Source organism: Anthonomus grandis, chromosome 19 (genome assembly GCF_022605725.1).
Source record: "Anthonomus grandis grandis chromosome 19, icAntGran1.3, whole genome shotgun sequence".
Classification (NCBI taxonomy): Eukaryota; Metazoa; Arthropoda; class Insecta; order Coleoptera; family Curculionidae; genus Anthonomus; species Anthonomus grandis.
This window is the reverse complement of record NC_065564.1, coordinates 9,602,657-9,629,492: the sequence shown is the minus strand read 5'-3', so window position 1 is coordinate 9,629,492 and position 26,836 is coordinate 9,602,657. Positions and strand designations below refer to the sequence as shown.

Genomic DNA, 26,836 nt, shown 5'->3' with positions numbered 1-26,836 from the left:
AAAATCATATGATATTTGTTAAATATAAAAAAAATATTTTACAAATATTTCATGCTATCAGGGGTATCATTCTTCTGCCACACAACTTTGTGTAAAAGAAATCCACCGTCGATAACATACAATGCATTATCTGTATTTGCTAAAGCTTCGATGTTGGTGAAATGATCAAACATTTGCGATTCGACATTTTTCCGAAAGCCGTTTTCTGTAAACAGTGAAAGTAAAAATGGAGCAAGTTCAAACTTTAAATAATTTATCATATCAGCTGTACTTATGATATTGACACATAAACGTTGAAATAAAATCAGCGGATTTATTGGGATAATCTCGTCATTCACTTTGATTGCAGACTGAACGTTTTCCAGCGACAAAACTCTGTTTTTTCTCGTAAATGTTACTTGTTCAAAATTATTTCCTACTAATGATTCAACAGATTTCATACCTATCTCGTACGCATGGTGACAGTTTATTGAATCAGTTCCAATAACTCCAGAATATATCGACATGATTATCGGTGTTTCTGGAAATGGATAAAATCTGTTAAAAAATTCCAATAGTTTTTGTAGATCTTCAGCGTCTCTTTTGATCCTAGCTTCTGTACAATCTACATGTTGCTCAGACGTGTAAAAGGAAATATTAAAAAAAAATTCCATTTCATTTGAAACTTCCACTAGAGTTAACATAGTTAATACGAATGTTGTTATAACGTTTTCACTCATTCCACGTCCGTGCGTAAGTCCGCATTGAGTCTTCATTGCTCTCATTAAAACATGTTCAATAATCATGTCCGCCCAAACTCCAGACCAAAATTTATCAGAGCGCCTAATTGTGAACTAGCTATTTGTTGTGAATAAATCAAACTGTAATTCATTCATTTCATCTTTTAAGCGCATCATATCTTGTAAATAAAGATGGGCAGATTTTGCATAGTTAAAATGACCACTTGCGTGAAAGTACGGGATCAATCGTTCAACAGATTGTACGTGAAGGTCCCAATTACCAGAACGTTCTGCTTTTACAAAGTTTCTAACTATTACCAACAAATTCCAATATTGAATCCAAAGTTGTGCAGTTGGACCTCTTTGTTGTATCGCATCAATTTCTTTAACAAATTTGTTTCTAATTTCAATAATTTCCAAATGTTGCATATCTTCTTTGAAAGTCACTGAGCCCAAATTTAGTAAAAGTGCATCTTACTTTGCTTTTTCTTCTTCGGTTAATTGAAGCGATTCAAAAATTACGGAAGCTAAAGCTGTTTGAGTGAGAAAATGACCTCTGATGGCTCTTGAATAGGCATGTCCTGAAAGAGCTTTTTCGGCAGATTTTTCAGCATATATGACAGATAAAGCTTCTTTCAGGCCGCTTCCATCCATTATGAACCCTATCGATCCAAGAAATGATAACAATAAATGAAATCCACCAAGCCTTACCCTAACCTTTAATAAACCATATTCATCATTGTCTGGATCGCTACATGACAAAATATATCGAGCCTTGTGATACAGAGGCTGATCAAATGTTACAAAAACTATTTTGTCTGTGTTGTTCCTTTTATTTCCTTCGGCACTTTCTACTAAGACCGTAAAAATGGTATCGTACTCGCTGGGAGGATTATTTACAAAAGGCAAGGGGAAAATTTTTGATGTCTTGTAATCAGAATCTAAGTAAAAGTCTTCCATAAAACCTCCGTGAATAGAATCGTGATCTTTTGATCTGTAAACACTTCGATGTGGACACTGGTTCGGCGTTTTTGTTTACGGTCTTGTGTAGGCCCGGTCCTGTACAAGTACTGCGGACGTCCCTTGTAAGCCTTCAGCCTTAATATATTGTGATTTGCCCCACCCAGCGAAGGACCAGCGGTTTTACAAGAAAACACACGAATTTCTTTCTATTTAGAATTTACTATCCAAACAGCTACACTACTAAATATTACACACGTAATTAACGGTTTCCCGTTTTACAAATTCACAATTTTCTAGCGACCGAAACTCAACTGTTAGGGAACGAAAGACGCGATAAAATACGAAAAGCGCGGGAGAAAGAATGCAGCGTGTGACGTAACCCAATTACAGGTTCAGAGGCGACTGACTTATTTGTCTTGCCGTGAATAAAAATATATTTTTTCGCATACATAGCCGTTCTAAGAAATATTGACGCTTGCAGGTTGAGACTCTGTCGGCGGCCTATGTATGATTTCGCGGTTTATTTCATATTAAATTAAATTAAATCCAAACACTCCGTATCCCTTAGCTTTTTTATTGGAATATTTAGTATAGACCCAAGTAAAGTCTTCCATACTTATTTTTGGCGTTGTGCACTCTTTACTAAAAATATCTTTTATAATTACCGTTTTTAATCCTTGTGCATTTTTTTTTATCAAAGCGTTTTAAGGCAGTAAAACCAAACTTGCCAGTTACTTTAGCTGATGGAATGTGTTTAATTCTAGCGATTGTTTTTTTTGATGGAGTGACAACTTTGAGACCACCCATTGCGTGAAACGTGTTTCGTCCGTCAATAGTACAAGTGTCATGATCCGCGTTATCATACAAATATTGAATAAAAGCTTCAGCATCGACACTGTGAATATCCGGATCGTTAACACTAGATGCTTCGAATCGTAACGTTTCATCGTAACTCGCAGACAAGCCTAAGTAGCATAAAGAATCCAACAACCCTTTAGATGCGTATTTTTTATGCATCATAGTAGATAGACCAATCAAAATTGGCGATAAAAAAGACCGTGGCCTTGCTGATGAATTTATCGTGTGAGCAATCGTACTCACTCTTTTTTCCATTTAAATTCATTTTTTTTAATTTGTTTTCTTGTGTGTTACGATGATAATATTTAGAATGTCTTATAAGGACTCCGGAATCAAGTCAAAAATATTGTTTTCGTCAAAATTTGGTAGAATGTAATTATTCGTGTCGTAAACAGTTTTACGGATATCTTCTAATATAATTTGACCAGCCATTTGAATAATTCTTTTTTTTTCTACATAAGCATCTGCATTTTGACTTCTGTAACAAGTCTCTTTCCAAGTGTCATTACTAATTTTATGTCTAAAAAGTATAATGATATCTGTACTTACATTTACAAATTTTATTTCATCATTAGAATAATGCTTTAATAAATTTTGCTTAATAGTCCGCAAATTTGGAATACTTCCAATAAATTCCTCTTTGATCTCATTTAGAAAGAACTGACTTTCACTTGCGTTGTTTTGAATGTAATTTATTGCATGTTGTATAAAGTCAATCGTACTTTGAGATGGTGGACGTCCAATTTGCAAATCAGAAACTCGTTTAACATAAAATTTGGACATACATGTTGAATAATACCGAGCTTTTACGTCAATTAAATTTTTGGTATTATCTAAACGTGCAAACAAATTTTTATGAAATACATATCAAACCTGTCGTTCTTTAATTATTGCTATCAGTTTATCTTTTGTTTAATTTTTTTGAACTAATTTAACTTTGTGATGTGACTCGTCACACACCTCGCCGCAAAAAAAAACAAAAGATGTTCAAAATCAAAATCCTTTTAATCCTTACAAAAATTGTTTGTAATTATTAGATAAAAAGAATTTTAAAAAAATTGCCAGTTTTTATAATTTTTTTTCCATACTGCCGTTAATTAAATTTTTATTTATATTTTAAAATGTTCTTTATAGTTTCCACTATTAACTAAAAAAAAACACCTTAAAAGAACAATTACTTATAATTTAAAAAATAATTCAAAACTAAAAGCCTTAATATAAACAAAAATATTTTTCTTTTTTTCGTATTTTTTTCTTGTGGAATATATAAATAAAAAAAATAAAAAATACTTTTATCGTCTTTTATCGGTATTTCCCTACAAAATTTAAAAAAAAATGTATACTGTAAATTTTGTCCATTGTACAAAACACTGTGCGCTAGATAGCAAGAAGCAATCGATACTGCGGTATCGTCAGCTGACGGCAAACAAAACATCGACGCGAAATTTCTAGACCCTCGTCTCTTGGCATTCTGTGACGCATCTCGATTGTTCGTTCGTGTTCCTGACCCCGACCCACACAATATAAATACGAACCGGGCTGACGCTCAGTCAGAATAAATTGAACAAGCGAACGAGAAAGATACGAACAAAGATATTTTTACAAGTGATTGCTGAGCTAATAAGGTGAATATTGAGAGTAATTTTTTAAGTGAAGTTTTATCAAGTGACAACAAAATGGTGAAAGCTCCCGCAATTGGTATCGACTTGGGCACCACATACTCCTGTGTAGGTGTCTGGCAGCACGGAAAAGTGGAAATTATCGCCAATGACCAGGGCAACCGCACAACACCCAGTTATGTTGCCTTCACCGATACAGAGCGATTAATTGGAGATGCCGCAAAGAACCAAGTGGCTATGAATCCTGCGAACACCGTCTTCGATGCCAAAAGGTTGATCGGACGCAAATTTGACGATCCAAAAATCCAACAAGACATCAAACATTGGCCATTTAAAGTCGTTAGTGATGCTGGTAAGCCAAAGATCGAAGTGGAGCACAAGGGCGAGAAGAAACGGTTTTCTCCTGAGGAAATCAGTTCCATGGTTTTAAGCAAGATGAAGGAAATCGCTGAGGCATATTTAGGGCAGTCGATTAAAGATGCTGTTATCACTGTGCCAGCATACTTCAACGACTCGCAAAGGCAAGCAACCAAAGATGCTGGGGCTATTGCTGGATTAAACGTTATGAGGATTATCAATGAGCCGACTGCAGCCGCCTTAGCGTATGGTTTAGACAAAAATCTCAAAGGTGAGAAAAATGTCCTTATCTTCGACTTGGGCGGTGGTACCTTTGATGTCTCGATCCTAACCATCGACGAGGGTTCCCTGTTTGAAGTAAGAGCAACAGCTGGCGACACACATCTTGGAGGTGAAGATTTTGACAACAGACTGGTTAATCACCTGGCTGATGAATTCAAAAGGAAATTTAAAAAGGACCTCACAACTAATCCGAGGGCTCTTAGAAGATTGAGAACAGCAGCGGAACGTGCAAAGAGAACTTTATCATCAAGCACAGAAGCAACAATTGAAATTGACGCACTATTCGACGGCATTGATTTCTATACAAAAGTTACCAGGGCCAGGTTTGAAGAGCTGAATGCGGATCTGTTTAGAGGAACTTTACAGCCAGTTGAGAAAGCCCTGGCAGATGCTAAAATGGACAAGGGTTCAATCCATGATATCGTTTTGGTTGGTGGGTCAACTAGAATTCCGAAAATTCAGCAGCTCTTACAAAACTTCTTTAATGGCAAACAACTGAACCTAAGTATCAACCCGGATGAAGCTGTTGCATATGGTGCCGCCGTTCAAGCAGCAGTCCTTAATGGTGAAACTCATAGCAAGATCCAAGATGTTCTTCTTGTTGATGTGGCTCCATTGTCCCTTGGTATCGAGACAGCTGGAGGAGTAATGGCGAAAATCATTGAAAGGAACTCTAGAATTCCATGCAAGCAAAGTCAAACCTTTACCACCTATGCAGACAACCAACCAGCAGTAACAATTCAAGTATTTGAAGGCGAAAGAGCTATGACCAAGGATAATAACCTTTTGGGCACCTTCGATTTAACAGGCATTCCACCAGCCCCTCGTGGAGTTCCAAAAATAGATGTCACCTTTGATATGGATGCCAATGGTATCCTTAATGTTTCTGCCAAAGACACCAGCTCAGGCAAAGAGAGAAACATCACCATAAAGAACGACAAAGGCAGACTCTCGCAGGCCGATATCGACAGGATGCTTTCTGAAGCAGAAAGATATAAAGATGAGGACGAAAAGCAAAGACAAAAAGTGGCTTCTAGAAACCAACTAGAGGCATACATCTTTCAAGTAAAACAAGCTGCAGAGGAAAGTGGGGACAAACTAAGCCCAGATGATAAGGCCACAGTACAACGAGAATGTGAGAATTCCCTAAAATGGCTGGACAGTAACACCCTGGCAGAGAAAGAAGAGTTTGAGGACAAGCAGAAGGAACTCCAAAGGATATGCAGTCCGATCATGGCAAAATTGTACGGAGGCGGCCCTCAAAGTCAACCTGGAGCAGCAGGCTGCGGACAACAAGCAGGAGGATTTAGTGGCTCAAGCGGTGGACCAACTATTGAGGAAGTTGATTAAATTTATATTCGCATTTCTATAATTTGTAAATAATTAATTTTGTAAATAAGTTGTAATAATGTACAGTTGTAAATAAGTAATTGCCAATTTTTGTCTGGCAGAAAGTCATTAGAATTAGTACTCTGTATTACCAGGACTGTATTTTTTTGAAGACTGTATGTTTGTGATCTAGACCGATTTTTATTTAATAAATTTTAACATCCAAAGATTATTGTGTCGTTTTATTCAAAGTTGCCCAAGTTCCATGGCTGCAATCATTTACTAATTCTTATTTTTTTTTTTCAATATACCTACAGGAAGTTTCAAATTGAATCTAAAAATAAGGATTTCTGAATTTATAACAGATACGAACTTGGTTAAATTGAGGCAAAATTGAACATTTTTGAGCTTAACAGTAAGCTGTTTAAAAAAATTAAAAATTCCGAATGGTTCTGAAGATAATAAAAAAAAACGAAATTCTCAAAATTTCGGTATTACTTTTTTCCAAGTTTGTTATTCAATTTTAAAAAAATTTACACTTTTGCATTGCCACTTTTTTAGTGCTATTAGGTTTTTGAACAACACCTTGTGAATCTATCAAAAAACCTGTCTCGACAATTGTTCTTATTCAGACATTTAGTCCAGGTGACTTCAAGATAGCTTCTAACGCAAATTGATATGCTTCTAACGCAAATTAAAGTCTATGGATTTTATCATGTAAGCGAATATTTCAACCACCAATGTAAAAAAAAACTATTAATATTTTAATAAGACTTTCATCTTGTGGTTGTTGGTATTGTATCCATATCAAATTATTTTAATAATTTTATTACGTATATGTTTTCCTATGATACCTATGTTAACTTTAAATTGTCCGTATCTATCATTACTTAAAGGTAAACAGAAAAAAGAAACAGAAACAGAAATGTTGTACGACAAAAACGTGAATTATTTGGAGGTTACTTACCCCTTCATCCTCTGAAAAAAACACGTGTGTCTAAGTTAAATGGTGTATTTTATATTCTTAATTTGAAACAAAAATTGAACTTAATTCGAAAACAACATTTGTATCAATTACTTTGATTTTTTAAATTATTCAAAGAAGATTTATGTTTTTTTTCTCAAAGAAAATCCTTTCTTTTCTATATGTAATTATAGCGTTTCCTATACCTAGGCTCTCTTAACTTTGAAAAATACAAAGTCACGGTCTCACAACATTTACTTAAAGCTACACGTGTTTCGCTCTATTCAGAGCATCATCAGGCCTAAAACAATAATAATTAGTCTTGAAAGAAAAAAAGAGGACATTAAAAAGACTAAAACCTTAAAAAGCCACTAACGTTGGCAAAACAGTAAATAAACATACATTTAAGGTTAGGATGACTATACAGTTATTTAGAACCAAAAAATAAAAAATAAAAAATTGTAAAATATCACACCTATAACCTATGCCTATGGGCTACCGGAACACTGAGGAGAAGTTCAAAACATTTGTTGTTAAGCCAAGGCATTCTAACACAATATTAAACTTATTTCAGTTGGAAGAGATTATGTAAATATAAAATTGATTAAATAAGATTGTTAAAAAATAAGGTTGGGTTCAAAATTAAATACGTCGTTAACACAGACAAGAACAGGACTCTTCTTGGCTTTAGTAATTTCCATCCTCTCCAGAAGGTGAAGCTTTTTCCCTTTAGGGCATTCATGAAGTATTTCAGCTCCGACCTCTGGAGAAAAGTGATGTGTGGAAGCTAACAGGTTATTCGCAAACGCTGACTTTGTATCACGGACGTCTGTATTTTTAAATTTCTCAAACAACGCTACATGTTCTTTAACGCGTGTAGAAATTTTTCTTCCAGATTGGCCAATATATACAGCGTCACAATCCCCACATTTCAAAGAGTAAACCCCTGATTTCGAAAAGACATTTGCCTTGTCTATCACGCTCAGTAACTGTTTAGTTCGTGAGCGTGAGTTAAGTGCTACTATAAAACTTTAAACAAGGTGAACTCTTTACTTAAGTATTTGTATTTTACACTTAATCTAGTTTTGACTCATTTGGAATTTAGTGTTTTAGATAGCTCGTTCAGAGATAGGGTAGTAGTTTATTCTAGAGACTCTTTTAGCAGGTTGAGCAATAAGTTAAGTCGTCTTAAAGCCGCCCATAATAAGTTAAAGTATTTTAATTCTACAGAATACCGAATAAAGTTGGGCCAATGTCATTTTCAATTTCATAAAAGATTTCTTAATTTATCAGATGTTATTTTTACTTCAGAGGAAGAGAATTTACTTAACTTAAATCTTAAGTTCAATCTTTCTAAGAAGGTGGATTTACATACACGGGAAACTTTGGCTGTGGAGGCGGAGAGTGTTTTGCAAACGACTGATATAAAAAATAAGAACATTTTACGTGCTAAAATAATAAATTTCTTAAATTCTAGTTTTGGCTCAGATAATCTTAATGATACTAATTTTAACAAAAAACATTTAACTTCTTTAAAAAATAAAATCAAAAGTAACGATTTAATATTATCAAAAGCAGACAAGGGTAATTGTTTGGTTATTCTGAAGAGGAATGATTACATTCAGAAAGTGTTGGATTTCTTGGATTCAGAGGACTTTGTTACAGTCAATAGAGACCCCACCAACTCGTATTTTATTAAAGTTAAGCAAATGCTGGACAAGTGCAGTTTAACTCTTGAGTTTTTTAATACTAAGAAAGAAAAGCTGTATCCTATGAATCCCAGAACTCCAATTCTCTACGGTCTTCTAAAAATTCACAAAAACAATGTTCCAATAAGACCAGTGGTTTCTTTTATCAATTCCCCCTGCTACCATTTATCAGCTTGGTTAAACACAGTTTTGAGGGAGGTGACTAAGTTTAGGAGTGTTTATTCAACTAAAAATTCAGTGGATTTGTCAAATAGTCTGAAAAATCTTTACATACCTGACGGATCTATACTTATTTCTTTGGATGTAAAAAATCTTTTTCCTAGCATTCTCCCTGCAGAATGTATAGATCTGGTAAGAACTCTATTATTAAAATCTTCCCTTAGTCGAGTTATAGTTGATAACCTCTTGGACTTGCTCAGCCTTGTTGTGAATCAAAATTTTTTTCAATTCAATAATAAAATTTTTAAACAAGTCTCTGGATTGGCTATGGGTTCATGCCTTTCCCCACTGTTAAGTGAAATTTTTATGAGCAACCTAGAAGAAAGGATTGTTAAGGGTAGGTTTGGGGAGTTTCTCATTGAATATAAGAGGTACGTTGACGATATTTTCATTGTCTGGAATGGCCAGAAAGAAGATTTGAAAAATTTTCTTCGTTTTGTGAATTCTTTGCACCCAAAGATTTCCTTTACCATTGAGGAAGAACAAAATGGTAAACTGCCATTCCTAGACCTCCTTATAGAAAGACTCAATAATAAACTAATATTTGAAATATATCGTAAACCCACAACTACTGATAATGTCATTCAATATGCGTCTATTTCTCCCTATCCATACAAATTTGCCTCCTTCAATTCTTTCTTTTACAGACTTTTTAACATCGCCCTGTCAAAGGAAGCGTTTGCTAAAGAGCTTAATATTATAAAACATATTGCTTTTAATAATGGATTCCCACTTTACTTAATTAACAAATTATACTTTAAGTTCTTAAATAAATATAATACTTAAATAGATACAGATGGCGCTTTGTAGTGAATAGACGCGTGCTAGACAGCTCTAAGAAATCTAAGCTTTTTTAATAATATTTAAAGTATTTTAAAGTGTAAGTTTTGTGTGCGCAAGCCGGGGAGAAGTTTTTTTAACCGGATTAAGAGAGGAAATTGAGCCATGGCCTCTAAATCAGCCACAAGTGTAAAGGAATTAAATAGCCGGGTTGATCAACTGTCAACTGAGTTTAATGTTGGTTTGAGCATGCTCCGAGAACAATTCTCGCAATTTAAGGCTCCGCATCACGGCCATGCCAAAATATCATTTTAAGGGTTTAGAAATCCGGGTATAATTTGAAAACCGTTAGACTTTTTGACTCAATTTTTTTTTTATTTTATGGATAAAGGATCAACACATGTCCGTAATTATATGAAAATCTGAGGATATGCCTAGAAATATATAAATTTGTTAATCAAACATTGTTAATATTCAAACGCCATTTAAGAGTAATTATAAATTTTAAATTAAGTTTAAACATAATTATAGACATCGACCAAACCTTTGTCTAAAGGCTAGTCAAATTTAAAAAAAAAAAGTTAAACCATTGCTGAAATATTCGCGGATTTCGAGAGCCTTACAAGTGCATTTTTACTAGCAACGACGTGGCGGCCTCTGCTGATTATATGAGTACTTGATACTTGATGAGATGGGAGGTTTTCAGGTTCGTATTCTAAATATTTTATTTAAATTTAAATATAAGAGTCATATTGGAATCAGATCTATATGTTAGTCAAAGCATATTTGAATCAACTAGGTACCTACTATTTTTTAAGGAAAAAGTTGTGTTCGTGTTTTGATTAATCATTATGATTTTATGAAAATGGCAGTAAATTAATTTAATAAATGTATTAAATTAATTAATTGCACTGATAATAAAAATTCAGATTACTAAAGCCTATTAAATTAAATCAACACTATTATTAAAATAGCCTAAAAATACAGGATTATTCCGGTTTTCTATCAATCTCTCTTAAATTCCAAATTTCTTGGATGGTAAAAATTATATGAATTTAAGGGTTTTATTCTCTATTTGGCAATTCTTAAAAAGGAAGTGATTTAAAAAAAAGGAACTTATTGTAGTGATTAGGAATTTAAAAACTTGAAATGACCATTTATATATGGAACGAAAAACTGGAATAAAAAAACGCTCAAAACAGTTTCTATAACACGAAGGGGGAACAAAAAGAAGAATATTATCCCACCCTTATCTGCACCCCTTGGACAGGATGAGATACACCCCTAAAATCTTAAATAGAAAGGGGGGTCGAGTAATAGATCATCTTGAAGCTTTTGAAAAATGCTTTCCAATGATACCATAGAAAGCCACATTTCAGGAAATTGATGTCACTCGACTCCCCTTTTTATTTAAGATTTTAGGGGTGTATTTCACCCTGTCCAAGGTGTTGCAGATAAGGGTGGGATAATATGCTTGTTTTGTTCCTCTTTCGTTTTATAGAAACCCTTTTGGGCGTTTTTTTATTCCAGTTCTTCGTTCCTAATATATGGTTTTATTTAGTTTTTCGTTCCCAATCCTCCTGGGACCCAGAGGTGTTTTTTTTTAGGAAAAAAAATCCTTTTAAATTTCGTTTAAAAGTGTAAAAAGAAACAACTTTTGTTTATAACTTTTTTTATTTTTTTTATAGTTAACAAAAAAACTGGTGTCCATTTAAGTGGAAATTGGGTCTTCATCCCTAGAAAAAATAGAATAAACAAAAATATTTTAAATTCTTAAAATAAGAAATACATGTTTCATTTTAAACTAACATTTTAAAAATAAAAATATAAAAATGTCAACATAGCTTAAGAATTCAGAAAATATTATATTTCTGCATGCAAAATTTAAAAAAATACAAGTTTTACTGAAAAAAATACGAAAAATGCAGTTATTTCAAAATTGTTTAGCAAAAGTAAAAGTAAATTTAAAAATTTCGCAAGTATCACAATAAAATTTAGTTTTTTTATTACATATTTTTAATTTGCATCTTACAGAATTTTTTATCTCAGAATCTATTTCAGGAACATGTTCGCGTTTTTTTCTATTAGTTGAATTTGGAGATAAAGAGTCAACCATGATATTTCCTGCTGGGTTTTTTCTAGTAGCCATACTTCGTGGCATGTCTATTGCAGCATCAGACTGTCTTGTTAGCAAGTATGTGGCAATCTCTATTTTGAATTCAAGAAATTGCTGAACTTTTCGGGGATGTGTTTTAAACAATGCTTTATCTCTCCGATAAAGAACCCAAGAGTTTGACATTGCCAAATCAAAAAAAAATTGAAATTTGTTCTTACTGTCCATTTTCTTGACCTTACTTGAATTCTGTAGTAGCTGATCATTCTATCTATGAGATCAATTCCACCCATGCAGTCATTGTATTTTGCCACAATTTCAGGTCTTGAGACTTGGAGTTATTTCCCGTCTTTTTTGACCATCGCTTGCACTCATTGATTGGTTGACTTCCTAAAGCCGTAGATGCCATTAGAACAGATTTTAAATCATACCATTGCACAACAACCAACTTGCCATCCTCCCTTTTAAACTGTTCCGAGGTTCCACGAGCCATTTTTGCCAACGTTTTGTCAGGTGTCAAGTGAACAGCTGCTGGTACACGTGACTTCATCATGGTACCAGTATTATACAAATTCCGTTCATGGAGGTATTCAAGAAGTGGAATGGTTGTAAAATATCTGTCGTGGTAAATATGTGATCCTGGAAGTAAAGTCTCTATTAATGCCAAGATTTTTAGCTGTATTTTCCAAAAATGTATTTTTGCCTTGCTCCTTATCGCAAAAAATCTGTCTCTGGCCATAACATCTGCAATCGCTGAAACTCTAGTTGTTTTGGCCCAGTACAGTCTAATCCTTGGATACTTTAAACAGGACATTAGGCATACTACGCCAAAAAATTGTTTTATCTCATTTAACGTTCGTTTTAAGTTTCAGAGATAATCCTTTTAATTCAACATATCTAGCATTTGTACAGTCACACATTGTTTGAAAAAGTTCATCATCAATATACATTGCGAGGTAGTCTTTTGCGGCCCATGTACTTCAACTTTCACAATCAGATTCAGCAGGAGAGGAATCTCCAAATTCCTGAGGTGAGAATACAGGATTTTTCTTCCAAACAGCTCTCCTTGAAGAAGTTGGAACTTCATTGGAAGTTGTTAAATTATTTTTAACGACACTAAAAGGAAGGTTGTCCTCCTCATCTTCACTGCTAGACTCAACATTTTCAGCCTCATCTTCTTGCTGATTGTTTTCAATATCCAGATCTTCAGTTTTCCCTTCGTCGTCGGACATTCCACAGTCTGAATCGTCCTGGATAAGATTCAAAATTTTCTCTAACTTTTCGTCGTCTTCTCCAGGCCTCAAAAACTATTTTCGGCCGAATACAGTTAAAACAAGCAAAAAGACGGTAATAACAAATTGTGGTGATTAAGTCCCAATGTCTATTAAAATGGACAGGTAATGTTTAGGCAGATTAAAGAAAAAACAAAGGACCAATAAAAAAACTATTTACGTTAAATTGTTAAATAAACATTATATTTTAAATTTCTCTAAAATGAACAATGCGCACGTCATGATTCTGCCAACATAGTGCTTCGGTGCGGATCGTACTTTTTTTTATTTCTTACCAAAGAGCAATAGTAATTTAACGGACATTAAAAATTATAATTATGAAAACAAAAAACATTGTAATTACATATATACTTACAATCTATCCTTTTTTCGGACCTGCGCGTTTTCTAACTGCATTTAACCTAAGTCGGCCTTTTAATCCTTTTCTTTTAGCATCCATATTTTACAAGTATTTCAAAAAAAATACTAATGAAAACACAGGAACACTTTTCAGTTTTTCAGTATGTAACCACCAAAATAAAATGCAAAAAATGATCGCAACGAAACCACATGGATACATCCCGGAACTATCACGCACTAAACAAAAACAAAAACCCAATAATAACAAACCCAGGTATATAATTATACTTGCATAACCTGCACCAAATTTATGTAGGCCAACCCTGAAATTACATCGGATCCCGGCGTAAGAGGGTGCCTGAAATTTTATCAACCGTTCTAAAATAGACATTTATTACTACCGCATCTCTCACCGCTGCCCCTCAGCTGTGTGGCTAGAAGATAGGTAGCGGAGCCTTAAAGGCGCGGAAATTTCAAAGGCGCCAAGCCAGGAGGATGAACGCTTCAGCCTACTTGAGGTCCAGATTGACAAATTCCAAAGGGGGATCAATGCATCTCTGCAAAGTCTAACTTTGGACATTAACAATCTAAAAGTCAACGCAGAACGACAAGAAAATAAGCTGCGCAATATGCAGCTTAAATACAATGCGGACTGCCTTATAATTCACGGGATGCAGGAAAGTAACAAAGATCTCGAATCAGCTGTACAAATATTTAGTGAACGGCTAAAAATTGACCTAAATAAAAACGACATATCTCACTGCGAGCGTATGGGTAAAAAAACACCTGCCTCGCAGAAACCCAGACCAGTTATGGTTCGGTTCTGTCGTAGGTGGTCAAGAAATCTAGTGTTTACAAACAAAAAACTTTTGAAAGGCTCGGGTTATATGGTGACAGAAGTTCTTACTCCCGAGAACCTTAAGGTGTTTAAGTGTGCTCGCGAATCTTATGGAAAATCGGCGTGGTCATATAATGGTTCGGTTTATGCTTTTATCTCAGGTGAGAGGAAACTTATAAGATCTTCTAATGACCTTTCTCCATAGATTAGCAATGTATTTTAACTTATAATAACTTTACTGCCTCTTTTAGTCACTAAGTTGGTTATCATTATTTTTTTTCTCTCCTTGAGTTATATTTCTTGCTTAATGAGCTTAAATATACATATAAGGTTCTGAACATTCATTTCGGAAATTTTATGTTATTATTAATTATTTTGTTCTTAAATGCCCCAGTTCTATTTAACACTTTATATACCTGATAATCATATTAATTAACATGAATGTCGTTTTTTTTTCTGAGTTTATATTTCTAATAATGTAGAGTGGCATTGTGCTATAGGGGCACCGTGCCCAAAACTTCATGCAAATTCATACCTAGGAAGGTTTGCGCCAGTATAGTAGTTTATAATATCTTTTCTTGCTTTCTTATATATTTTATAGTATAGTTTTTTTTTCTCTTAGTAAAACTTTCACATTTGCACAATTATATAATTTACAACCACTTTTTGACTGTATAAATATAGAAGTGGAGCTGTTTTCATGCAGGTAAATTTGTGAAGAGCTTGAGCTGCTGTTTTCTTTTATTTATATTTTTTTCTTTGCTTTTGCCTTTTGCAGTGGTTAGGTGGGATTAACGTTTGTAAATTTGTTATAATATTTATTTAATTAATAATTAAATTGACAGCTACTAATTTTGTAAGCCTATATCTGGTTCAGTATAGATATAAATAATATTGATAACATAATACTTCTTTTATATTACTTACATATTATATACTTACATCTTTTATATTACTCTTATATTACTTCTTTTAAAACATATAACATTTCTGTTTTTGTTTTGATCATTTTCTTTAATTTAACGCATTTACTCCTTAGTTGCATAAGTTTCATTTGGTAATGAAAAATGTCACTATTATACTTGTATATACCTGTGTTCTCTTATAAAGCATGAAGGTTGCACAACTCAATGTAAGATCGCTTTTCAATGGTTTTCAAGAGTTTACCTCATTGGTTGTTGAACATGACTTCGATGTTGTTATGTTAACCGAGACGTGGCTAAACAATAATTTATCTGTTAATGCACTGAATATCCCTGGCTACTGTTTTTATCACAAGGATCGATCTGGTAGAGGTGGGGGAGTTGGTGCCTATGTAAAATGTAATCTAAAACATACAACTATTCGTTTTAATTTTCAAACATCTGATCAACTAGAATACATATTTTTAAAAATTACACTTCCAAATAAAAATATAATAATTGGAGCTTTTTATCGACCACCTAACACAAATATAAACAATATGATAAATGACTTTGAAAACATAATATATGAGACATTTCTTCAGGCAGATATACTTTTGTACCTGGGAGATTTTAACATCTACTTTTTTAATTTATCTAATCCTATACTGGATACTTTTGAGTCTTATGGTCTGCAACAGCTTATAAATGAGCCTACTAGAGTGACGGAGACCTCAAGCACTCTTATTGATCCTATATTTATCAATAATTTTGACATAGTAAAACAATGTGGAACGATATCTTAAAATGGAATTTCTGACCATAATTTAGTATATGTTAATATGTCTCTTAATATTAAAAAAGCACCTCCTAGAATATTCTCTTTTAGATCATTTAGAAATTTTAATCAACTAAATTTTGAAAATGATCTTTTAAATATGTCGTGGCATCAAATTTTATGGGAAGAGAATTTAGAAAGTAAACTAGAACTTTTCAACCATTTCATTATAGAACTTTTTGATAAACATGCTCCCATAATAGAGGTCCGAGCAACAAAACCAAAAGCTCCCTGGTTAAATGATGACATTCGTCACCTAAAAGTATTGAGAGATAAAAGTTGGCAAAAGTATAGAAAGACTAGATCGGACGCTGACCATTTACTCTATAAAAATATTCGTAACCAGACATTATCTGCCACTAGAGCTGCAAAAAAGAGATATATTATAAATACTTCTCAATTAAACAATACAGCTAAACTCTGGAAAACTCTTCAAGCTTTAAATGTTCGCTCACAAAAAAAACACATTATACCAAGTAACCTCTCAAATCCTAATGAAATTAATAGTTATTTTACATCCTTTTTGCAATCCATATCAAATCCTTCAAATAATCAAATTTTATATTATAACACCCATATATTCAACCCAGAAATAAACTTCAAATTTTCTTTAGCTACAATAGATGAAATACACTCCGCTCTACATAACATCCGAACTAACGCTGTTGGTACAGATCAAATTAATGCAAAAATGCTAAAAATATGTAGCCCTTTAATAGATCATATAATTTTACACATTATTAACACGGCCATAGAGAAGAAACAAGTCCCAACAATCTGGAAAACTGCTCTGGGAATCCCACTACCAAAGAATAGTCAACCCTCCCATTTTTCTGAGTTAAGGATCATAAGTATTCTTCCCACCCTGTCAAAAATTTTTGAGCGAATCCTTTATAACCAAATATTTACTTATTTCACTGTTAATAAAATCCTGCCTGATAATCAATGTGGATTTCGAGAGAATTTTAGTACAGTATCTGCTTTAGCATCTGTGCTTGATGATATATTCAGGGCCTGCGATGAAGGCTACATAAATATTTTGGTACTTCTAGACTTCTCCAAGGCCTTTGATACTCTGGATCACCGTCTCCTATTAGCTAAGCTAAAATATTATGGGTTCGACGCGGACTCTGTTCAATTAATTAATTCATTTCTAAGCAAACGGTCGCAAAAGGTGGTCTATAACAATTTTACGTCGAATGCATTGGATGTTCTGTCGGGTGTGCCACAAGGAGCTATTTTATCACCCCTTCTATTCATTATTTACACTATTGATATACTTCTCGCACCTAAATACTGTAAAACACAAGCATACGCGGATGACACACAAATCTATATCTCTTTTGATTATAACAGATCGCAAGAAATGGTCGATAAAATAAACGCTGATCTTCAGGTAATTAAAGAATTATCTGCTGAACATAACCTAAACTTAAATTCTGACAAAACTAAACTATTATGTATTGGCAGCAAAATCAAAAGAAACTCTATTAAAAATAACTTAAAATTAAAAATGAATGATACTACATTAAAATTTGTATCCATCGCAAAAAATCTTGGCTTAACTATCGACGAAGATCTCAGATTTAGTGCACACGTTCAGAATATAACAAGAAAAAGCTTCTGTGCGCTGAAATTATTATATAATAATCGGCACATTCTTAACTACTCGTTGAAAAAAAGTTTATGCGACACATTAGTATTCTCACATTTCAACTATGGTGACTTTATATACGGTCCATGTCTTACTGCTCTCGATAAACAAAAAATACAAAGGGTACAGAACGCATGCTGTCGATTGATATACGGAATTAGGAAGCATGACCATATTACTCATAAAATTGTAGAATCTAACTGGCTAAATATGGAAAGCCGTAGAAAACTACATCTTTCAAATTTTGTGCATAAGCTTCTCAATACCACTAACACCTCGAATACTCTTAAAAATAAATTTCTGCCAAGGACAAGCATGCATGGACAAAATATTAGAAACAAAAACAAATTCTCCATCCCGTTACATAAAACATCTATGTATAAAAGATCCTTTTCATATAATGCAATCACCTTATATAATTCCATACCTGATAATTTTAAAATATTTAATATTAACAAATTTAAATACAAAATGCGTTTGTTTTTATTTAATCAACAAATTCGCCATGAATAAGAAAGGATTTTTTTCTTTCTTTCTTACTAAAGACAAAAAGACACCTAAAATGAGCATGTTGAGGCAGTACTTAATAAAAAAAATAAAGGGGTAAATTAAAAAAAAAATGGGAGAATAACCAGGAAAAGTGTATCAGACTTGTGTAATAAACCAATCTTATAATATATTTGAAGAATTTATAAACAGGTATTGGCATTGTATGCTGAACTGGACTAGGCTTTGAAATTATTTCAAAATATAACTATCTACTTTTTAAAGAAAATCTCTACCTGCTACTGGATAAAGCTATATTACGGTCTTTTGTATCGCACAGTTTGTCGTTGTGTATAATAATTCTTTAAGTAACTTTTCTTTTCTTTCTACAATATATGCGTACATTTAAAGAGCTATTCGCTAATAAGTTGAATGATATTGTTTTATTTTCACTTCAAAGGGATTAGGTAGGTTAAGTAAGAGTAGCCACATGGCTAGACTTCGCCTCTCTTATATCTCTATAGAAATGTATGTATAATAATCACAACTGTAAACTATTTGTTTGTTAAATAAAAGACGTTTATTATTATTATTATTATTATTATTATATAGGTTGACTTACAACCTTCTTCATGCGAAAGACGACAAAAAGTCCTTTAGATCTTTGTCCTTTTTCGGCTCAATTTCATTAAATTTAGCTAAATTTTTTAAGACCTCTAATATCAAAATCGCTTTCAAAACCGCGAACAATTTAACAAAAAACAGTTAGTGAGCGTGATAGATAAGGCAAATGTCTTTTCGAAATCAGGGGTTTACTCTTTGAAATGTGGGGCTTGTGACGCTGTATATATTGGCCAATCTGGAAGAAAAATTTCTACACGCGTTAAAGAACATGTAGCGTTGTTTGAGAAATTTAAAAATACAGACGTCCGTGATACAAATCAGCATTTGCGAATCACCTGTTAGCTTCCACACATCACTTTTCTCCAGAGGTCGGAGCTGAAATACTTCATGAATGCCCTAAAGGGAAAAAGCTTGACCTTCTGGAGAGGATGGAAATTACTAAAGCCAAGAAGAGTCCTGTTCTTGTCTGTGTTAACGACGTATTTAATTTTGAACCCAACCTTATTTTTTAATAATCTTATTTAATCAATTTTATATTTACATAATCTCTTCCAACTGAAATAAGTTTAATATTGTGTTAGACTGCCTTGGCTTAACAACAAATGTTTTGAACTTCTCCTCAGTGTTCCGGTAGCCCATAGGCATAGGTTATAGGTGTGATATTTTACAATTTTTTATTTTTTATTTCTTGGTTCTAAATAACTGTATAGTCATTCTAACCTTAAATGTATGTTTATTTACTGTTTTGCCAACGTTAGTGGCTTTTTAAGGTTTTAGTCTTTTTAATGTCCTCTTTTTTTCTTTCAAGACTAATTATTATTGTTTTAGGCCTGATGATGCTCTGAATAGAGCGAAACACGTGTAGCTTTAAGTAAATGTTGTGAGACCGTGACTTTGTGTTTTTCATTGTTTTCGTCTGTTGTATACGTCGGTCTCTTTGTGAAAAATGGATGAGATTTTCTTATTCTCTTAACTTTATTTTAGAAGTTTAAAATCATATTTAATCCCTTAATATGAAAGAAAATTATTGCGGCAGAACAAAGTATCTGGGCGACTGTAAACATTTAATATTCGTTTCTGTTTCCTATTACCTATACTATTTTACGTACTATCCACGCTATTTCTTTTATGTCATTTTAGTTATGTTCTACAACCAAAAGACATCTACGCGGACAGACCTTTACCTTATTTGGTAGGAACCGATGATTGGAACAAACATTGGCACGTGGGTCTTTTATCCTCCGAGAGTGAGTCAGAGGTGGAGCAGGAGGACCAAGAAGAACCAGAATCAAACAGTGATTCAGAAAAGTATTTGCCGAAAAATCGTAGCCCGGTAAGAATCATTGGTAATCAAATAGTCAACTTTTATGAAATGGAAAATGTGAATATAAATAATGAATAATCAATTGGTTTTCAGCGGTCATCAATATCAGATTCTCAATTTCGAGAAAAATGTATTGAAATAAACAGGGTGTATCAGACGGATTTTGGATTGTTTTTAAATTTGACAATGTTTCACGGTTTTATTTTCCAGAGAAATAAAACATGATTGCTACTTTTTGAAGTGGCCAAGGCTGCATCGCTAAAAATATTTTAGATCGTGACATCAGAAGAATTTTCCAAAAAAAATCTAATATACCGTTGGTCTTAAACGTCTGACTTACCATCGAATGTGGTATACCCTGCATATAATATAACATAATAGTAACTAGTCAAAATTCTGATATAAGTTTTGACCTAGTATACTATAAAATGTGTTTATAGTACCATAACTGATTGGTATGTATCAAGTGAACCCTCTTGCTCTAATCATCGCCACATTATTAAAAAGACATTTTAAAAATAAAATACGCTTTTACAGTATTATTTTTTAACTGAAAAACAATATCTGTAAAAATACAAATCAAATATGCCCCCTTTTCATCATAATTTTTATATATTTTATTAGAAAAAATTTATTATAAATAATTTGCATTTTAATATAAACACCTTCTTTTAAAATTTACATAGTTCGGTTTAAGCAATATAGATATCTACGTACTCCAAAACTTGAAAATAACATAAGTATCTTGAAGAAATATTACGCAAAACAAACTAGGCTTTTTTAAGAACAACTTTACAGAATATATACCTCTAAAAAAAGAGATGAGTTCTTACATTTTTTCTGTCATATCATAGTAACCATCATTATTTATATTTTCCCGATCCTGATATTAAATTATTGTTGAGTAACTTTTTGTCTTCTAAATTTTTGTTACATTACTATCTAAATTTTATTTCTTTTATATTTTATGTTTTATCACAATAGAAACTAATTATCGAAACACTGCTAAATTTACAAAAAAAAAGGATCTCAGGCAAATGTTTAATTTATATTTCAGGACTCAGATACAAGTTCAGAATTGGATATCCATAACAATTCTGGACCCGTCGCCAATTCGACTTTTAACGATTCGGAGGATAGGAAAAGAGAAGTCACTCATTCGTCAGATGATATTTCTGAACAAAGTAATTCGGTGCCTGTAAAGGTAAGTCTGATATGGGTTGTTTCCAAGATACAATCTGCGCAAAAAAAAAGTAGTCATTGATTTTGTTATCTGCGACTATGGAGCGTCGTAATTGCGTCCGCAATTGTAAATAAATCGTAGGCTGGTTTCATTCATAAATTGCCCGGCGGCGCGTAAAATTTTATATAACCGTTGATTGAAGAGGCGAGAAGATACGCATATTTACGGGCAAAAACGTGACCCAAAAAGCGCGCGGCGGGTAGATGGCGCCACGCTCAAACGCGCGCGGAAATCTTTTTGCCGTTTGTGTCTCATTATTGTTTAGCGGAGCTCGCCAGCATCGTCTAAGGGAGTTTTTGCATGTTTGGCGTATTATTTTGTATTATTATTGTTTTGAATTATGTCAAATTCAAGCAAAATTAACGAGTGTGCTTATCGGGGATATACTAATACTAGGAAGAGAAAAAACAATTCTCTTAGTTTTTTGAAAATTCTTTTATGTTTTTTAAATGGGAAACTGAAAAATACCAGCAAACGAGAGAAAAACAAACTTCTAAGAAGTCGCATAGCAAAATACGTATCGTATCTAATCAATGACTGAAAATTAAATCTTGCCTCTTCAGTCAATGTTTAAACAAATAAAATAAAAATATTGATAAAGATTGTTTAAATAATCTTTATATGTAAATACTTTTACTAGCATTTATTTATGATTATTTCGTTTTGTAAAATTTTCTGCTAAAAATATATACGAGCCCCGTCTTATTTCAGTTGGCCCGCTTAGTAAAAAATGAATTTATTATTCTTTTATCGAATCTTTATTCCACAATATTACAATACCAAAAAGTCAATACATATCTTTTCATATACAATCTCATATAAGCATTATGTGTTATCTCTAAAATTAGATTTTGGTTGATTGATAAATTTTTGAATCATATTTTAAATAGTAGAAATAAATTTCTTGTTTCTATTTTTTATTTTATTTTAACTCTTTAGGCATATACAAGGGTTCTATTCATTAGATCTGAAATCCACTAGCAAGAAATTTGGGATAGTTTTAATCAGGGGTAGTATCAGAACTTAATAAACACCATGCTTCAAAGAATTGCGACTGTTTTAAAAAATAAATATATGTTCAATATAAATGAGTTTACTTTCCCATTTTGTTGTGTTTATAAAGTAAGTAAAGATTATTATTTGTTTAAAACTATATAATACTATAAAATTTGTCTTTTTTTTTGGGGGTTTAAACAGAAATTATTAAGAATTTTCAATTGGGCCAACTGAAGTGGGACGGGGCTCGTATGTTATGAACAATGTAATTACATGGCGATTATTCATAATGTCCAATGCCCGGACAATTTAAGAAATATGATGCTATTTATCAAACCAGAATATTAACCCAAAAATAATCCAATTTTACCATTTTCTTTGGTTGGATATATAGGGTTGGATTGTTTTTGGGTTATGTATGCTGCTTATGTATTTTTGAAATCAATTATTTTCTTGGGTATTGGTAATTGTTAAAACATAAAATTTATCTTGCTTAAACATATAATTTTAATAACGTTTCGGTCTTCATATTCTTGACCTTCATCAAATCTACAATAGACATTTTTAGATTAAAAAAAAATACATTTAAAAGTTTTCAGCTAAAAACTTACCCTATAAAACATAAAAGTCAATCTAAAGGTGTGTAACATATACAGGGTGTTCCGTTGATCATGTTACAAACTTCTAGGGCAGATAGAAAACGTCAAAAGAAAAACAAAAGTTCATATAAACATGGGTCCGGAAAAGCTTCCTCAGGGAGCTAGAGCTCTTTGAAAATAACCTTTAAAAACTAGTTTTTTTTAATAGCTCTGGAACTACTTTAGCTACCGCAACCAATTTTGGGAGGTAAATTATTGTTAGTACGTTTATTCTTTTGAACCTACTAAATAAAAAAAATATTTACCAGGGGCTTCAGAATCAGGGGAGTATTTGGTAAATGTGGGCCCATTTCTTTAAGACTTTAATTTCTGCCCGTTTGGGCATTAGATTATGATTTTCCTATACTTTTTATACATAAAAAAGGTGCTCTTAGTAAAAGTCGGTTAATATCACCGTTTTTGTGGAAATTGACTAAAACCAAACTAAGATGCTGTATCTTGAATTAATTATTTTAATAATAATAATAATGCTAATTCATTGCCACTGTCAGTATTTTTTTAATTTGTCACTGTCAGTATTTTTTACATGATATTAATTCCCTTTTTATTACGGTTAAGTAATGGATTACACTTTTGCTGAATACGCCGATATGCTATTAATTTATGGGGAAGTTCGATGTAATGGTAGAGCTGCTTCTGGACTATATGAAGAGTGGTTTCCCGAAAGGCGAATCCCAGCTCACACACTTTTTGAAAGGGTCAATCAACGGCTCAGGGAGACTGGCTCTGTTAAAATAAAACGCCAAGATAATGGCGCGCAAAGGAACATCCGAATCCTGGATTTTGAGGAAGAAGTGCTTCAGCGATTTGAAGATAACCCATCAGTAAGTACTCGAGCAGTTGCTGATGCGATGCATGTAAATCATGTTAGGGTATGGAACGTTGTTAATGAACAGCTTCTTCGGCCCTACCACCTGCAAAAGGTGGAATCATTAGGACCCAATGATTTTATGCCTCGCGTGAATTTTTGCCAGTGGTTTCTTGACCGGTGTACAGAAGAACCTCAATTTCCAAGATATGTCCTTTTTACTGACGAGGCTTTATTTACAAAAGAAGGCATTTTTAATTCTAAGAATAATCATGTGTGAAGTGAGGAAAACCCTTGGTGGATGATGAATACCCATGGTGATCATTTTAGCAGCTATCAACATAAGTTTTCGGTCAATATGTGGGCCGGCATTGTTGGAGAACGCTTAATTGGTCCAATTATGTTGCCTCCTCGTTTAACGGGAAATATTTATTTAATTTTTTTAAGAAATGTACTGCCAGAACTATTAGATGATCTACCCCTAAATATACGTCAGAACTTATGGCTACAACACGATGGAGCGCCAGCTCATTTTCCACTTATTGTCCGCGAGTTTATAAATGAAAATTTTGGAAGGCGTTGGATTGGCCACGGAGGCCCTGTCACCTGGCCAGCGCGCTCACCAAATTTGACACCCTTAGATTTTTTTCTTTGGGGGCATATGAAAAGTCTTGTTTATGAAACTCCAGTCGAGTCAGAAGAAGACCTGGTGGCCAGAATTTCCGCAGCTGCTGAAGTAATCCAAACCACGCCTGATATTATTAACCACGTCAACCTTAATATGGTGCGTAGATAAAATAAATGTATCGATCGTGGCGGCCGGCATTTTGAGCAATTAATATTTTAAGTTTATTTTTGTAATACCAATTACACTTAAAATCATTTAAACATTTTATGCCTCAAGGTAATTAAAGTGACAGTTAATTAATTTGAGTACCAATTTAATAAAGTGGCTACCTTAACTTTTTTTAAACATTTATTTTATATTTACGCCAGTTTTTTTTTTTTTATTTGTTTATTAATAATAATAGATAATTCATTTTTGTATCTCATAACTTGCTTTTCGTCAATTTTCACAAAAACGGTGATATTTACCATTTACCGACTTTTACTAAGAGCACCTTTTTTATGTAAAAAAGCATAGGAACATCATAATCTATTACCCAAACGGACAGAAATTAAAGTATTAAAGAAATGGGCCTAAATTTACCAAATACTCCCCTGATTCTGAAGCCCCTGATAAATATTTTTTTTTGTTTAGTAGGTTCAAAAGAATAAACGTACTAACAATAATTTACCTCTCAAAATTGGTTGCGGTAGCTAAAGTAGTTCCAGAGCTATTAAAAAAAAACTAGTTTTTAAAGGTTATTTTCAAAGAGCTCTAGCTCCCTGAAGAAGCTTTTCCGGACCCATGTTTATATGCACTTTTGTTTTTCTTTTGACGTTTTCTATCTGCCATAGAAGTTTGTAACATGATCAACGGAACACCCTGTATATGTTTTTAGGGTTAATTTTTTTGTATAATATACTGTACTTTTAAAAATAAGCAAAATTATATTACTTATTAGATTTTATACTTAAAAATTAGAAAAAAAAACAAAATATGAAACTAAACCTTTCAATATTTTCTCCCAAATTTATACTATGGAATATGCGAATATGTCCTCAAACAGAAATAGCGCAATGCGAAAACTCCCATTTCTCTGCGATATTATGTCTCGTAATTTTTAATACCAAGGCTGCCAAGCGAGTTTCATCATTCCTACGTATGGGGGCGCCACCTTTTAGCTTCTAAATTGCTAGATAAAGCAAAGAACGGCTGGCTGCCGCGGTCACGAAATTTTATACAGTATTTGCGCATCTTTTCCCTTTTCAATCAACGATATAACTATGAGCATAAGGCGCAATTCACACAGAACGGGCGTATGGGGGTGGCGTGGGACTGGCGTGGTAGACGCATGTGCCACTTGCATGTTTGCTTATGGGGCAATACAGATAGAAATGGCGTGGCACAGGCGTGATAAGTCATGCCACCGCCACGTCACTTCGACGCCACGAGTGGCCTACACTACTAGTGGTAAATGCCATATACCAAACGGCGGTTTATATTGCTTCTTTTCGTCTATTTGGTAAAATACGGGATGATTATTTATTTAATACCGAGTTCTGTGAAGACGTGTAACAGTATGGTCGGATTACTGCAATAGAAGTGCTCAGCATGGGAAAAAATATCAAATAAATTCAGTGAAAATGGTATGTACGTGTTTATTAACAAAAGATGTTTAAACTCGTATTTACATTAGAAATTATACTTTTGTTTCAGTAACCGAGCGTAAAGATCGCTGGAAAAACATATATGGAAGCTACTCAAAATATAAAGCCAAATTAAAAATAAAATCAGGACAAGGAACAAAACGAGTCAAAGAATATTATTTGGCCCCACATTTCTCTGTTTTGGATCCTTTCTTGAAGTCTTGTAAGAGCAACGTGGATCAAGAGTCTGCCGACGCATCATCGAGTCACCACGCAGCTGAAACGGGGTCACAATCTAATGAGTCCAAAGACAACTCCAATGCTGATGTACTCTCACCTTATAACATTCTATCCAGTCGTTCCTCTCGGTCACCTGTACCATCTTCCAGTACATCTATCGATGATCAACCTATTGCAATGAAAGCACCTAAAACACTACTACACAAAAGGAGATGATTTTGGGAAAAAAAGAAGTTAGCAGCCTCAACCGCTATTAATAAGCTCAACCAGCAGGCTTGAAAAAAAGCAACAATTGCTGGAGATCCAAAACAGCACGAAAACGAATGCCACAATCGATCCTCCTGACCCAGACCTGGCGTTTTTAAGTCCATGAATTCTGTTCAGAAGCGGCGTTTTAAAATTGGAATTTTGAATTTAGCCAAGCAAAT

The 26,836-nt window shown here is 33.4% G+C and overlaps 3 protein-coding genes across 17 annotated transcripts in view; 2 read left to right on the top strand and 1 right to left on the bottom strand.

The window, feature by feature from the left end:
* Positions 1 to 26,836, bottom strand: part of LOC126747529 (heat shock protein 70 A1-like) — a 402,096-nt gene that overhangs the window by 38,918 nt on the left and 336,342 nt on the right. The gene's annotated exons all lie outside the window — the stretch shown is intronic.
* The window catches only part of LOC126747527 (WASH complex subunit 2), a 271,361-nt gene that overhangs the window by 94,424 nt on the left and 150,101 nt on the right, over positions 1 to 26,836 (top strand). For 3 of the 4 annotated variants that reach the window (XM_050456216.1, XM_050456217.1, XM_050456215.1), the window contains exons 5-6: positions 20,026 to 20,218; positions 21,267 to 21,413. In XM_050456216.1, the coding sequence (XP_050312173.1) occupies positions 20,026 to 20,218; positions 21,267 to 21,413 (340 nt within the window). The remainder of the gene's footprint in view (positions 1 to 20,025; positions 20,219 to 21,266; positions 21,414 to 26,836) is intronic. The other variant, XM_050456218.1, reaches the window with a different exon arrangement.
* Positions 4,089 to 6,359, top strand: LOC126747533 (heat shock protein 70 A1-like). The gene has a single exon (XM_050456250.1). It carries the CDS (start codon positions 4,217 to 4,219, stop codon positions 6,146 to 6,148), a length of 1,932 nt encoding a protein of 643 aa, XP_050312207.1. The 5' UTR covers positions 4,089 to 4,216; the 3' UTR covers positions 6,149 to 6,359.